The sequence below is a fragment of the Athene cunicularia genome (assembly GCF_003259725.1).
Source record: "Athene cunicularia isolate RWA chromosome 4 unlocalized genomic scaffold, athCun1 chr4_part1, whole genome shotgun sequence".
NCBI classification, from domain to species: domain Eukaryota; kingdom Metazoa; phylum Chordata; class Aves; order Strigiformes; family Strigidae; genus Athene; species Athene cunicularia.
In genome coordinates, this window is record NW_020799098.1 from 6,772,906 (window position 1) to 6,788,331 (window position 15,426).

The 15,426-nt window shown below is 37.3% G+C and overlaps 1 protein-coding gene across 6 annotated transcripts in view; it reads right to left on the reverse strand.

Annotated features, from left to right (window-relative positions):
• Positions 1–1,787: 1,787 nt before the first annotated feature.
• CTBP1 (C-terminal binding protein 1) overlaps positions 1,788–15,426 on the reverse strand; it is a 237,980-nt gene continuing 224,341 nt past the window's right edge. For 5 of the 6 annotated variants that reach the window (XM_026846834.1, XM_026846831.1, XM_026846837.1 and 2 more), the window contains 4 exons: positions 14,275–14,405; positions 12,013–12,140; positions 8,569–8,686; positions 1,788–3,051 (listed from right to left, as the gene is read on the reverse strand). In XM_026846834.1, the coding sequence (XP_026702635.1) occupies positions 2,865–3,051; positions 8,569–8,686; positions 12,013–12,140; positions 14,275–14,405 (564 nt within the window). In that variant the 3' untranslated portion in view covers positions 1,788–2,864. The remainder of the gene's footprint in view (positions 3,052–8,568; positions 8,687–12,012; positions 12,141–14,274; positions 14,406–15,426) is intronic. The other variant, XM_026846832.1, reaches the window with a different exon arrangement.

Here is a 15,426-nt window from a genome sequence, read left to right on the forward strand (position 1 = left end):
CTTCACCTTCCAGCACCACCTCAGGTCATCTGCGGCCCTCTGCTGCCACTGCCTTCCCCATTTTATATTTTCCCACTGACTGCATCTTCTGTCTAAACTTTGTTGAGCACATCCTTTACCAGACAAGAGGAAATCTAATCACATTTTCACTACCCAACAAATACAGTCATAAAAGATACAAGGTTAGTCTGGCATAACAGCCTTTGTTTATTATGGTATACTTTTCCAATTAGTCATTTACTCCAAGCCTTTTGTTTTTCATTTTTGAATTCAGCTTGTCAGACCATAACCCAGAAGTCAATACCCATCAGTCTTGTCATGGCCTGGATGGCTTTTCCTTTCTGCTTCAACAGAAGCAGGAAACCGGATTACTGTCCAGCAGTCAGACCGACAAGATGTATCTCAAGCACTAGCATTAAAATATTGACCATGCTACCACCACAGTGGCAATGCCCTATTGCACCCATAAGTGTCATATTTCAGGTTCAGATCCTGAAAAACGTTGTGCCTGAGCAAGCAGGGTGACAGCTCAAAAATATGCAGTTGAAGGACTGCAAGCTTCAGAACTGAGACTGAAAAGAGCATGCAATAACTACTGATGCCCTTCATTTCTAGTTCAATTTATTGACTCATTGGAAACAAAGCTTACTTACATTAGCCATCTCCAAACTGATGCAAAACAAGGCAAAAGAAAAACACCTCTTGGTTTTTCTTGAGAAATTTGGTTGCAAATGAGATTGTCAGCAATTCTTTGTAGACAGATGTTCAATGGTTGTTTTACATATGTTAAAACAGCATTTTCAGCCTGACAAAGAAACATCTTAAAATGTGAATTACCAATGAAATATGAAATCCTACTTCAAGTGCAGGAGACTGCATCTACTTTTCTGAAATTTTTTGGTCACAAAGTTCAGATGTGTCTCTACTGAGGTAAATCACAGCTTTAGGGCTGTTTTCTGTTTTGTTTCATGGAGGGGACAGGAATGGTTTTGCTATTAAATAAATTGTAATGGATGACCTTTTTTGCTCTAAATGTTCAAGGCAAAAACCTTCCACTGGTTCCATGGAGACAAAAATCTCACTTTATATAGTGCTCCTTGGGTACAGATGCACAAGTTTTAGCCTTTCTTGATTTGCAACTTCCTAGCATTTTCCTAACAGAAACGGAGGCGGCTCTGTAGACCTGTGGGAAAGGGGGACAGTAGCTTTTCATAGATCCCACAAAAACAGCTCACTAACCTGAGGTCCACAGTTACTAGTTCAGGTTCACAGTGAACAAACAGACAAGAGACTACTGAGGAGGTTTATGTCCAAGTTCATTTTTGCCCATCCTGGATTTCCTTCTTGCAGCAGCTAAACTTTTGTCTTGCTTTCTGAAACTGCGTAGGGATGAGCGACATCTTATCCGGGAGCACAGGAAAGGCCAAACCAGCTTCCAACTGAAATCCAACCTGCCTTGAAAACACTTCTGCCTGTGCTCAAAGAAACAAACTCCATCAATACAGCAAATACAATTACGTCCCGCTGCACGCTTCCATCATCACAAAAGCAAATAAAACAATGGACACTTCTCATGTTGGACTTCGGCAAAAGACGTTTATTATTATTATTATTGTGGTGGTGGTGTTGTACCTCCTCTGCTCTGCCCACAGTGGTGGCATAAAAGCTGTTACCATATTGTAGCTGATGATGCCGGTGTACAAATCAAAATCCATCTTAATTTCAAACTCCATTAGAAACACAGGAAAAAAGATCAACATTTACGAAATGTAAAGGGAAAAATGGTATGGAAAGAATTTTTTTTTTTTTATTTTTCAAGCTTCCAAGACAGTATTACAAACAACAGAGAGCAAAGTAAAGCTAGAAATGAAATACTTGACAGCATCTGTTTAAAAATTACAGCTAAGAAACCTAATAAAAGTTGAATAAACAGTTACTAGAAATAAAAATTTTTACACATATGATATTTGTCTGGGATTTTTATTTCTTTAAAATAATTCATACAAATGGTTACAGTCACAAACATGATTTTAACCAAAAATATTGCTAGCCTACCACATTACCAGGAAGGAATCAATGTAGGCAATGAAATGCTGCTACTTTTCAGTAGTCTAGTGCCTTTTTCGCATACCACCAATAATATATACTTTAACTGGTGACAAAAAGCACAATGCTCGTTTATACAAAACCTTTTTTTTTTTTTTTTCCTCAAAATCTCTTTGCAAGGTTGACTTCATTTTGAAATAAGGGAATTCATGCCAAAATTAGGAGAAACTGTTTTTCTTTTGTTTACTAAATTACTCTAAAAAATAAGACAAGCAGGTAGAAAAAACAATGCACTGTGTGGCGTAGAAAGAAAAATGGGAAAAATTCATTGTCCTGAGAAGTTTGCCAACTGCCTCATTTTTGGGCATGTTTCAAAATATAAAAGAAAGGATTTTTAATCTCAAAATTGGTTTGTTGAATGCCTCCCTTATGTTTTTCCTTGTTGACAGCTAAGCAAACAAACCCTTTTTAATGTTCTAAAAACTGTACACAGACAAGTACATTCATGATATAATTAACTACTAACTTCTCTTGCTTAACAAAGAACCCATAGGACACAGAAACAGTGAATCAGTCCACTGGACAGGGACAAACTACAATTTATATGGAGGAAAAAAATGTTTCCAAATCTTCTTTTTGTCTCCCACCTTTTCCTTTTATACTGTATATTGGACCAGTTTCTAAAACAATAATCGTCTCCTCCTGTAAGTTCATGGTTTTGCTTTTAATCAAAATCCAGGGTTTTGTTTTGTCTTGTTTGTTTGTTTTCCACATGTTGAAGTTGAAATCTCCGATGTTGGGAATGCTGTTTTCGTAGGCTACAATTGGTCGCTCGGGTGGTCTCTATCAGCTTCTGGTTTGACAGTTTGGCCGGGGGAAGGAGCATGGGGCGGGTGGGCTACAGCAGGGAGGCCGTGTGATAAAGACATAGGGTTGGGGACTATTCCTTCTACTGCTGCCGGTATGCCAGCTGAAGCCACACTTACAACGCCTGGGGGATACCTGCTGAGAGAAGAAAACGAGAACATACATTAAAACCAAGGGCTGATTGACTGGGAAGCCCATCTTGCCTCCTTCTAGAGCTATGCAGATGCTGCTTGTGTTTTCAGACCAGTAAGACAGACAGACAGTGTGTTAAGCTCCAGATGAGATACCATAGGTAGACGCTGCTAAATAAAGCAAAAGATGCTGTATTTTACCAAAAACAGAAACAAAGGTTTCCCAGATTGTTTCTTTAGATTTCAGGTTAAATAGGATGAATGGAATTTCCAGCAATGGAAACAACCTGTAAGTACTGCTCCTCTTGAAGTACACCTCAACAAGAAGTAATTCAGGATAGGTCTGTGCAATACCTATCTATCCTTTAAGACTTTTCCTCAAGTTGACCTTTAGGGATTTTTCTTCTCTTTCATTCTCATGTAGAATTTTAAAATTTCATTGTTGTGGTTTGAAAAATTATTTCTTTAAACTAATCCTGCAGTTGAAGCTTTCTGATAGTTCACCAGAACAGAAATCATAACCACATACTCTTAAGATTACAAATTCAAGCCTACTGCACCCTAGTAACTTTTTCACCAAACTTGCCACTGTACTTGTCTGAAAGAACCAGTACTAGTTACAGATAGCACAAGTGCTTTACGCAGACTACAAGAGAGATGCAAACACAAAAACTATGGATGGTTTTAAAGATTCCTCACTATCTGGATGAACACCAAGGACTACATATTTTACAAATTCAACAAAAAATCACCCGCTGATTCAGCTTGATTTTATGATGGCTTTGATATTATCAGGCTAAAACCAGTCTTGCAAATCTACTGCTTCAATCCCAAAGCTCAGATGAGTTTGACGAACACTGGTATTTCGCAGCGCTGTATATGAACAACAGCTACACATGAATACTATTAACAAAAGTATGTTTTCTTCTTAGCCAAATAAGTTGTGAAGGAGAACTGAGGTATCTCACACTGGCCACTGAATACTGGCCCTTTGGCTCCCCCCCCATCATAAAGCTGCACACTCATCACTTGTTATCTCCTGCTATGTTCTGCTCACTCAAGCATCCTAGTGAGAGCGTTATCCATTTAAAAGCCTTAAACACACAAACCTACTACTTACTCTGGCATTTGCTACCCTAGTATTTACTTAGAACTAAATGGGAGAAAAGGCACTTGTAGCCTAGTCAAGCTTTTTCAAATACCACATTATTCTGCTGTTGATTTTCTTCTCAGAGTTCAACGCTAAATGCATCAGAAAATTTCACCCCATTTCAGTAGGGTCTTTTCTAAAGTAATGCATGTTTGTGCTGCTCATCCTAAATTCTCTCAATCCAAGAGAAAATTAGTGCAGAACTTATGCAAAAGTCAGAGGATGAAAAAAGCTGGATGAAAGCACATTTATTTGTTCTTTTTTCTTCTACCACTGAAACATCACAGAAACGGTTTTTGCAAACGCTGTGCCAGAGGGGCTCAGCATGGCTATCCAACACGGCACAGGGACCACACACTGGCCTGGTCTTCGTGAGAAAGATTCCTACAGATCATACCAGTGACTGTAACCTGGCATGGATAACCAGTATATGAAAGACCACACCACCTGTAGGCCAGAACTTTGTTCCCAACTGTACACATATTTACAGGGCTTCCAATGTTAATTCCTTCTCTAGAGAGGTTCCTTAGAATTAATTTGCAGTTGCTAATGGAATTAGTTTCTTGTTTCAGTCAGTACCTCAATTTGAATCTTATTAATCATATTTGCTTCAATTCCTATGAAAACTCTCAGACTGGCTATTGTTTTATTTATTCAAGTTTAATTTTGAAATGGTGTATCTGTTACTCTAGGTGTTTTGCAAAAAAGCACAACATGACATGACAAGAACTTCCATTCAAAAGCCCAATATAGCAATTTGTTTCCAACACAGAGTCTCTGCTTTCTAATAACATATTCCCCGAGCATCAACACACTGGAGCTGGGAGAAATCAAGGAGAGGGTAAATTTTGCAACTGTGTTTCCCTCCAGAAGAGAAATCAGAACCTCCCCTTGTGAAAATGTATGGTGCTGGACCAAGAGCATTTACAGTTACCTTATGAGTACATTAAGCAGTTCAAAGTACACATCTGTAATTCTCCTTTGACTCCAAAGATTCTTTTTGCATATAAAAATATTCCCCTCGGATGCCAAGCTATAATAACCAGGATTCTACCTGCCAGCATTTCTTCTCAGATACAGGCTTCTACAGACTTTTAGCAACATCCAAAAGCCCTATAATTCTTTTTCTTGTCCTAAAGCTACACCATGGCAGTAGCCAAAATACCAGTAACATGGCCCTCTACAGAAACTGTATTTTGCTTGACAACTCCTAACCCTATTTTGCCATTCTCTTTACAAAATTTTTGCCCCTTTTAAATTTAATTGCAAGTGCTGTTCAAATTGTAACTCTGAAAGGAGGGCACATAAACTCAACAGCCTCTACACATGGGCATTTCTATCCTACATAATCTTCCCTTATGTTGCTATTTATTGCTTTTCTACTCTTAATCAGCAAATACATTCCCCTCCAGCACTTCATAAAGTTGCTCCCCATCTTCCTTCTCTGGCAGCAGTAAGTTGAAATGTTTTCCAGGTAAAATGTCCACTGAGTTACGTTTTCATGAAAGCAGAAACAAGAGATGAGTTACACCTCCTCTGATAATTCATGTTCTTCCTTCTCCCACATAATTTATGAAGAAAAATACAGTAGCCCTATTAATTAAAACTGAAAGGCAACTTTAGTTTTGATGTTAATCTCCTTTATTTTTTAAACTACAGAAGCACCTTGAACTCACTATGTTGAGCTCTTTTCAAGAAACTGAGTCTGTCCTAAAAGAACTTAAAATTTAAGTGCATGCTGTTATCTTACATTACAGTCTGAAAATCACCAGAGAAACACCTCAACATGAAATAACTTCTGAATTATCAACATCTAACTATTCTTACCCAAGTACCTTCTCAGTACCTGGGTATTCTCATCTTCTACCCATTAGAAGGCAGAAGAATATGTCAACATGTCTATAAATTGCACAGGCACTGTTTACTGGCTGTTGAATTTCACTTTGCCTATAACCTGCACGCTCTGTTAACACAGGAAATGGCAGGGGGTTATTTAACAGGCAGCTCACTAACAAATACACAGTAATAACACAAGAACAAGGCATATTATGCTGCTTCACTGAGACTACTACAAATAGTTCCTTCTCAGGAATATCGTTAATCTTTACTCATGAGATGGATCCCGTTTGCTTGACCTTTTGCGTTGATAAGGCGTCTTGCATTTCACAGAGTAAATGGTTTTGTTTTCCACAGAATATGATGATATTCAGATGATCTAGATTATATTTTGCTGATTAATGCTCAATGTTCTTTGCTTGTGATAATATCTGGTAATTTAAGAGTTCCGTCCTATATCAAAACACAAGTAAATGACATATCCAGAATAAAATAGCCTCCTTAATTTTTGTTCACCAAAAGAGCTAGTTGTGTTTTTTAACATATAAATTATTATCCCCGGTCTTATCTTCTAATTCAATTACGTGACTATTGATACAGTTATTAGCACATCTCAAACATCATACTGCCTGTGAAAGACTTCATTCAGAACTCAGTTGAACATAATCTTGGACTGAAAAGACAGAAAATTTTTTTTCAAAAAATCAATTCAAATTCTGTACTTAATCCAGGTAGGCATTAAGCAACAAACACTGCTACTGAAACCAATTTCTTCATAAAGCCTGAGTTTCAAGCTCCACCTATTTTATACTGCACAAAATAGTAACCACCTTCACCCACGCTCAAATATTATTCTATAACCCCTCCAAAAAAGCTTTTACAATTTGTTGTATGACTCTGAACTTCTCCCTCAAAATTCCCAAAATGAGTTTTGCATTTGAAAAGAATTGTGAAGTCAGAATTTATTTACGATAAGTTTTCTTTATTGAAAAAACCGACTGAAGCAAAGTCTAAAAAAGGCATTCAGTTGTGTTTATCCTGCTTAAATTAAATACATATGGTCTTTACCTTGTAAATCATTAACTCCCAAAACATTCCTAAGTTAAAATCCATTTCTAGCTGTGAAGCCTGCTTCTGCTCAACTTGTAACCCTCAAAATGAGAACAAACTTCATTATATTTGGGCATGTAACCCTGTTCTTAACTGCCAGAAGAGCCTTGGAGTTATTACCCCCAGTTCAGCAACACCTGCCTTTAAGCCTTGGTTGCATTCAGCTCTATCCTGAGTACTCCAAACTGAAGTCAATGAAACCACATGCTGTGTGGGAGAGAACACATGTGCCTGAACTTTTCATTTAAGCAAATAAAAATACTCTTCTTCAGATATTTAGAGCTATGGGTACTTTTTCCAAAAATAAACATCTTGACGTGATGTGAAATACATGTATGTTGATCAGATCAAAGTTAACCTTCTCCTTCTGTGAGTTTATGGCTACGGAGGAGGAGATTACGGCAGAGTGGTGACACTCCCCCCTGTCATCTCCCCATCACTTTCTGATAAGACTATCAGAAATCACTGGGACACAGAGCTTTGCTTCTCAGCAGTGCACAGCTGGGTTCTCATATGAGGTAACACACACATAAAAAATTGTGTATGTATTAAAAGTATGGAGTAGCCCTCCCAAAGGAGGACAAAGACAGGAAATATGTACGAAGGAGGACAGAAGAAAGATTAAGACAAAGAGATATAAAAAAAATACTGAAAGGACTGCAGTGTCCCTTCCCTCAAGGCATTGATGGAAGCAACTCTTTGTAGTTTTCTTTGCCATTTTCATCCTATTTATGAGTAAATACCATACTGGAAGATAAAAAATTGCAGACATTTTTCTTAAATAAAAATTGTGTGAAGCTGGCTATTAGGAAAAATCTGCTGCTAGAACAGCTGCTAGGGATAAAGGGACAGAAAAAGACTCTCAAGCAAATAAAGTAACTAAGGAATGTACATATTAAATGTAAAAAATTGCCCCTTTCTATTAATTATTAAGAGCTGCTTTCACAGTTGATTAAGAATACAAGTCCCTCAAATGGTTTTGCTTAAAAATTAAACATATAATTTAGAAAACACTATTTTAAACGTATTTTCATAATCACCACAGGCTATTCCACTGTATTCACTGTTATTTGTTCTTTCATGTGTCTGGAGGCCACAAAACCATGGAACAATAGCTTATTATTGAAAGTCTTTCTGTAACCTACAGCTACATCATTACCTTAGGCAAAAGGAACACAAACTTCCACTGCACTCACTGGAGATGACCAGAATTGGTTTACTTGAATGTATAAAAACCTGCGTATTGTTCAGATATTACTAATCACACAAAACAAGATAAGAAAAGGAAATGTACTTAGGCACTGCATGACTGACTTCAACTAGAAAAACAAGATTATTCTCCTGAATGCAGCGAAGGTCTTTTATTTCTTCAGGAATACCTACCTCTGAATTAAGGAAGCATTTCTTTTACACCTGCAGCACACTTACCTGTATGCAGCACCATTAAGCTCTGGATGAACAACTCCGGGATCCATGCTGGCCCAATGTGTAGCTGCAGTCAAATGATCTTTGTTAACACAGTTTTTCAGACTGTCTGGAATACGACCTAGGATGAAGTGAAGGAGAGGGAATAAAACCCCTAAAAATAGTATGCCTTATGTTCTTAATGTCTATGCTAAAAATAGTTACAAATATTTGCATATTTAAATCAATACATAAAATCACACAAAGAGCTTATTTTTGATCTTTTATCTGGGACTTAGTTAATAATGGTTAAAGTGTTCTGAATAACTTTGATTTCTCTGTCTCTCTGTCTTTTGTATACAGGTTCTCAATAAAACCATGATCAACAGCTAAAATTTGAATATAGAGCATGGTTGCTCAAATTCAGTAATGTAGCCTCCTGCTTTCTGTTATCAACTTCACTTTCCTCCTCTTCCCTCCATGTGTAACAGCAATAAAAATCCTTACTGAAGAATGCAGTATTCTGAATAGAATTTTGCCATAAACCTGAATATGACTGACACTTTTTTCCTGTCCTCCTGATCATCTTCTTTATCTCAACTGCTCTTCACATTTATTTACTATATTAATCTTCAGCCATCATTTTCTTTCCTACAAAACTAAACATACACCAGTAAACTCCCTTCCTCATTGCTTCAAAACTTATGCAAAACGTCTGAACTATAACTGAAGTTTTAAGTAACAGATACTGGAAAATCTGTCAACCTGATTCAGCACATACTGGACAATCCTTTGACTGTCTTCTGCAGAACTACCTCCAGCCCTGCAAAAAATGACAGGAACAGATACGACACATATTTGCTTCATGGCAACAGGAATATTTCCACCTATTTCAATGGGAGATCAATTGGAGCCTGTATTTTTTCCAACATCTGTTTTAATGCATCTTTTCTAAAGTTTAATCTTACTGTGCATTTGCAGTCTACTCCTACTACTGCTGGCAATAGTACTCCAGAAATGCTTTCAAACACTGGCCATGCTCCATCATTAAAGAATTCAGGCTTTTTGTCTCCAGCTTCCTACTGGAAATTTGATTAAGGACTTCACTACTTTTTGCCTTCTTGTTCTACCCATCAGCCTGGCCACAATGGGGGTGTAGAAAAGCCTTTCCACAGAATTGCCTTTTGTCTAATGGATAACATTAAATACTTGTTACTCCATGACTTGCGCTTATGTCACTAAAACTTCCCACCTCTCCTATGCACAAGCTGAAAGGGCTTCTTAGTTTAATATCAGACAAGATGAGGTACACGCCCCATTATGGGTGAATTACTACCATTCTCCTAATTAGAAATCATCTTCTAAATTTAGCTGAAATCTACATCTATCTAAACTTCTACCAGAATTGTCCATAAACTTAAACATTATCTTTCTTCTTCTGATACTTATCCTTCAAGTATTTTTAAATTGCAATCACGTCCTCCTCCTTGCCCCTCTCATTCTTCATTTTTATAGCTTCTGTAGGTATGTTCTACTAGTCTCCCCTTACAAACCCATATTTATTTTAAACTTGTAAAGATCTTTTTCACTTGACATGCTTGCCTTCCCATTTCTTCCATTACTGTTTTCAGTGGTTCTCCTTATTTAATACTTCGAATGCTTTGATGTCCAAAAATATATTTACAGATATTTAATCTCTGCTTGTTATTTTTATTTTATGCATCAGAACGTCATTGACTTTTTTGGTAAGAGCATAACTACTTAATATCTTAATCATCAGATAGTAGTCATAGCCTGCATTCCTTCAATGTACACCTTTTTCCAATTAGTTTCTCTCTCTAGACTCTGTGTTCCCCTATGACTTTCACATATCCAGCTTTATCCCACACTTCCCGTATCTTTCCTACATTTGTTTCACTGCAATTCAATGTCATTCTCACCTCCCTAATGTTGGCCTCAGTCTGATCTTACTACAAACCATGTGCAGACACTGAAGTGTTGACAGCTTCAATACAAATTAACGATACAGAATGCTGATAGTACAATCACACACTTTTAAGAAAATATAGGTCTTTTATCCCAGGCACAAATGTTGGGGCTAGTGCACAGCATTAACATAAAAGTAGCTCCCTACAGCTGGCTCTTAATCAGTTTTCAGACCTTAGCCTATTAGCACATCAATCATGCCCCAAGTAGGTACTGTATGCTAGTTTGTGCAACCTCTCCCAGAACTATCTGGGAGTAGGCAACAGTTATAAAACAAATTAATGAATGTACTATTAGAGTTCTGCTGGAGTATAAGTACAAGGACCAATTCCAACAATGGGAAAACCAGAGAAAAATAGTCCTGTAAAGGGCAACTTGGATCAGGAGTTTTAAGAGGTGCCTTTAATCACCATTCAGGAGAATCTTTTTTCTGCACAGGCTATAAGTGAAACTAAATTGTGCAGCCTCTCCAGGCGCAAGATACAGGCAAAGCTACTGCTAGTGCTGTTGTATAACAGAGCAGTGTGTTGGCACGGAGCTACTCTCAAGGTGACACAGATGGCCCTTCATGTCTGCAGAGCATTCAGTCTATACTGCCAAGGGGGAAACAGCAAAGTCCTACTAAAGAGAAAACATTAGTGCTTAATGAATCATTTTCCAGTATGAAAATCCTTCCTTTTATTTTAGGCTACAAGGGATTCAAACCAATGCCAAATGGCTCACTCTCCTCATTTTATTTATTAGCAGTGCATGTTCAAGACATAACTGTTTTCCTTTATGTGAAGAGTTCACAATTACATGGTAGTTATATAACAAAGAGACTTTGCTCTTTATGACTTCTTTAGCAATGCTTTAAAGACAGGAACATCTAAAAAACAGTATTCTCCCAACACTGAAAACTTTGTTTTGATGTACAAAATGACTTGTGGAGATATAAGGATTACTAGGAACAGCATGAAGCCCTAGATATTTTTGAACATTACAGACTTAAAAGACACTGAAATTCCAGACTGTCCTCTAAGACAAATTTGGATGAACTTTGGAAAATACAAAGGAGCCAAAAAGAAAAGAATAAAGGAAACAGAACGGCTCATGACAAGTATAAGGGGGCACCTAGGAAAATCTATGAAAGATACCAGCAATATCTGGATGACTTGCAGTCAAACCCATCAAGTGGGTAAATATTTACAAGCAACAACAAGAAGAAAAAAACTGCATTTTTCACATATAAGTAGATTTCTGTTATATGGAAAAAGTACTTATTTTGCAGTGTCTGCCTTCTCCGCGATGGCAATGAGTCTCCAAAATGATCTGTTCCAGTTCTAAGACTTAGTGGGTATTTGCTCATTTCTACACTCCAAATATTAGAAATGGTAAACAAAACCTAGGGTTGGTTCTTTTCAGCATCTTTCAAGACTGAAGAATGGAAAATTTTCTTAAAAAGAAATATGTGGTGAAGGAGCTAATAAGGTGAATTAGTACCTGTGATCGCCCTTCGGATCTCTCGTGCTGCTTCCTCCCGCATCTCAATTGAGGCTTGTTCACTATACCAGGCTGCATGTGGGGTACAGATCAGGTTTGGTGCATCCTTCAAGGGGCCCTGACTAAAGCTAAATAAAGATTTAAAACAAGATCAAATGACAAAAAATATTGAGGGGGGAAGGGGGGGGGAGAAATCCAGATGGGATTTGTACATACACAGATTAATTACTACAACAGAAAAGAATTGCATTTCTATGCCTTGTTGGGTTTGCTTTTAATTTAATACACTATTCATGGTATAAATAAGCAACAATCACCTCTTGTAGGCTCAAAGGATAGAACCTAATTATAGTAGCAACATTAGCTTCTGTCCAATGCACTTACTGCTAACTACAGCCACTGCTACTCCAGTTCTGGTGCAGAAATGCATAAAGCAAGACCCAAATCAATTCAGAATGCCATTCCATTTGTCCATTTCATCACAGTTTTACTGCATTAGCCAACAATGTTGTTCTTTCAAGAGTCAATGTCAATGAGACATTTAGTCATTTAAAGAAAAAAAATCTTACAATTATTTCCAAATAATTGTGCCCATCAGCAGCCTCATCTGTTTTTTTTAATAATTCAGTTATTTTTTCCTGTTATTTGAACTATTTTTTCTCCACAGAAAGAAGGAAATTTACTTTACAGATTGATTTTCAGGGAAAGCAATAAATCTCTGTAAAAGTGCTATCACAGAGTAAAGAAACTGAAAATAATGGAAACTTGCTCCTCCTACTTATTTCCAGTTTTAATAATCTTACAGTCAATTGTAACAACAGGAGAATAAATATTTTAAGACAAAAGCTTGCTTTCAGAGTTGGTCACAATTCATAAACTGATAGATTTCATCTGTAGTTCAATAAACATCAAAATATCTGGCAAAACTCCTGAATAAAGAGTTGCATGCTGCGATCAGATAGACATGCAGCACTGAAGCCAAAGGAAATTGTGGCTGTAATCCTGCAACTGAATCTCTGCAGATGGCATCTCCATGCAGTAAATGGGGCTTCCTATAGGTGCAACGGTCTGCTTGTGCAGATCTGAGATCTGAATTGGGAAGAATGTATGTAGCTGAAAGTCCCTTGAGCTGTGAGACTCTGGCTTTGCACAGCACTATTACATTGTAATGACTACATTTAGAAGTAAATGAATGCAGGGTATGCATAAATAAAATTAAATATTTGTGATGTGGCATTGTGTCTCAGTAGATAAAAAGATTCTACCTAAAAGGATACTATTCTGGGTTTTTTTAAAGCTTCTATTCCCCCAGCAAGCTGATACGAGAGAAACTGTCCTCTCCCCAGTCTTTGCAACCTGCCCTCAAGTCCTGAATCTGTTCCTCTTCAAAAACTTATGTGGATTGTTCCAGTTAAAATTAACATTTTTCCCTGATGAGACTGAACAACTGAAAAAGGCTTGTCACATACAAGCACTAAAGCAGTCTATTCTCATAACTGTAACTCAGAAGTCAGGCTCAAGACCCAAGGCCATATCAAATAGGCTTGTTTCTGATTAAGAGTGCTGATATCATAATACCAATGCCACTCTGGGGAGTGGTACAGTTCTGCCTAAAACGCTGGACTTCAAAAAGTCACCTAGTGTGACTTAGTGTCATTCAAAAACTAAGGCTTGTGCTACCAGCCCTTCTAACAACAGCAGAGTTACTACTCCCCTGATAAAGGGTAAAACAAAACAAAACCTGCACACTGACCACCTTCCTTCTCTTAAGTTCTTGTGCAACTGTGAAATTTACAGCTTTCCTGCAGAGGCAATCTGGACAAGAGTATGTCTTTTCCTCCAGAAAGGTGTCATAGTTATTTCTTATACTAAATCCCAACTCTTTGCCTTCTGAAAGAATCTGCTCAGACATCAATATTAGTTGCTCCAGAGTTGCATCAATGACAAATGAGCACTCCCCTCAAAGCCATGCCCAGGATTTGAACCCAAGTCCCTGCTATTTCTACTATATAAACTATTGGATTTTTTAAAAAAAATAATTAAATCTTGGATGTCACTTTTTTCACTTCTGACCACATATGCAAGCTCCATCTACATTTGCATTAGTCCAGTGCTGCACAGATTCACGTTGCTTTACTAAGAAGTATTTAGCTACCAAATGAAGGGAAAACTCAATTTACTCGTTGCTGTTGATTGTATCATGCACTAAGACTTAAAAATAAGAAAGTGAACAAAAGAAAAAGAAAAGAAAAGGAAAAGCACCTGAATGGTTCTGACTCATGTACATCTAAGGCTGCCCCTCGTATCCTTCCTTCCTTCAGGGCCTGTGCAAGTGCTTTTTCGTCTACTAACCCACCTCGAGCTGTGTTGACCAGGAAAGCCCCTTGTCTCATCTAGGGAAAGTTAAAAACAAGAATGATGAAATAAAAATAAATGAAATAAAATCGTTGTGGCATTATTTTTTTACTCAAAAGAAGCATCCATTACAACAAAGGCTATTGAGCTGGTTTAACCTGTAACAGTTGTCTTCCCTTTCCATCGGAAAGTACCACAAAATGTGATGCTTCGAACAAAATGCTATTTCACAGCACTTAATAACCTTTTGTTTCTTGTAAGTAGTGTCTTTTAATAAAAGCGTTTTCAGATATTGTGCAGTAACATGATCAAAAGATACAACTGTGCATATGAAAGTGACAGATCATTTTATGCCTTTTTATTTCACTGTGAAATTGCATGAGACAGAAACTACAGCACATATGAAACAAATTCATATTTTGTGGTTTTAAACTTTCACACAAATAAAAGCCTACATGAATTTTTCAGAAAAATCAATGCTTTTGGATTTTCAAACACTTTTCCCTTTATTGCCAAAACACAGTAGATCTGTTTTATTTATTTTTGCTACTTCAGCTTCCTCCTCCCTGTGAGACTTTTCAAATAAAGGTCTAAAGAATTTGTGTATTATTCAATTAAAAGGCATGAAAATGAATTTGGTTGAGAACGCTGTGTGCCCAGGAGAGAAGCTGTGCTGTGCATTGTGCAGATTAGCATTGTAGATGACACTGTGTGGGGAGAACTACAAGAATTTACACCATAATATATCCACAACATGAAAACAAAGTGGCGGTTTAAATAAGAGAGATGTTACGGAAAAAAAATAAATTACTACATCCTGCTTCAAGCCACCCTAATATTTCATACAGCTTCTGATCTCAGAAGCATTTCTGTGCATGAAGGTAAGCGTATGAAGAGCAGGAATCATGGTGAAGATGAACAATAAAAAAATTCTCATTTTGTACTCAGTTCATCTCTCACCGTAAGAAGAAGAAGAAAACCCCAACATTTTGACACCAATTCAACTAATTGAAACCTACACATCAAACTAAAGCTTATGTAAATGGATCCTTACTCTGA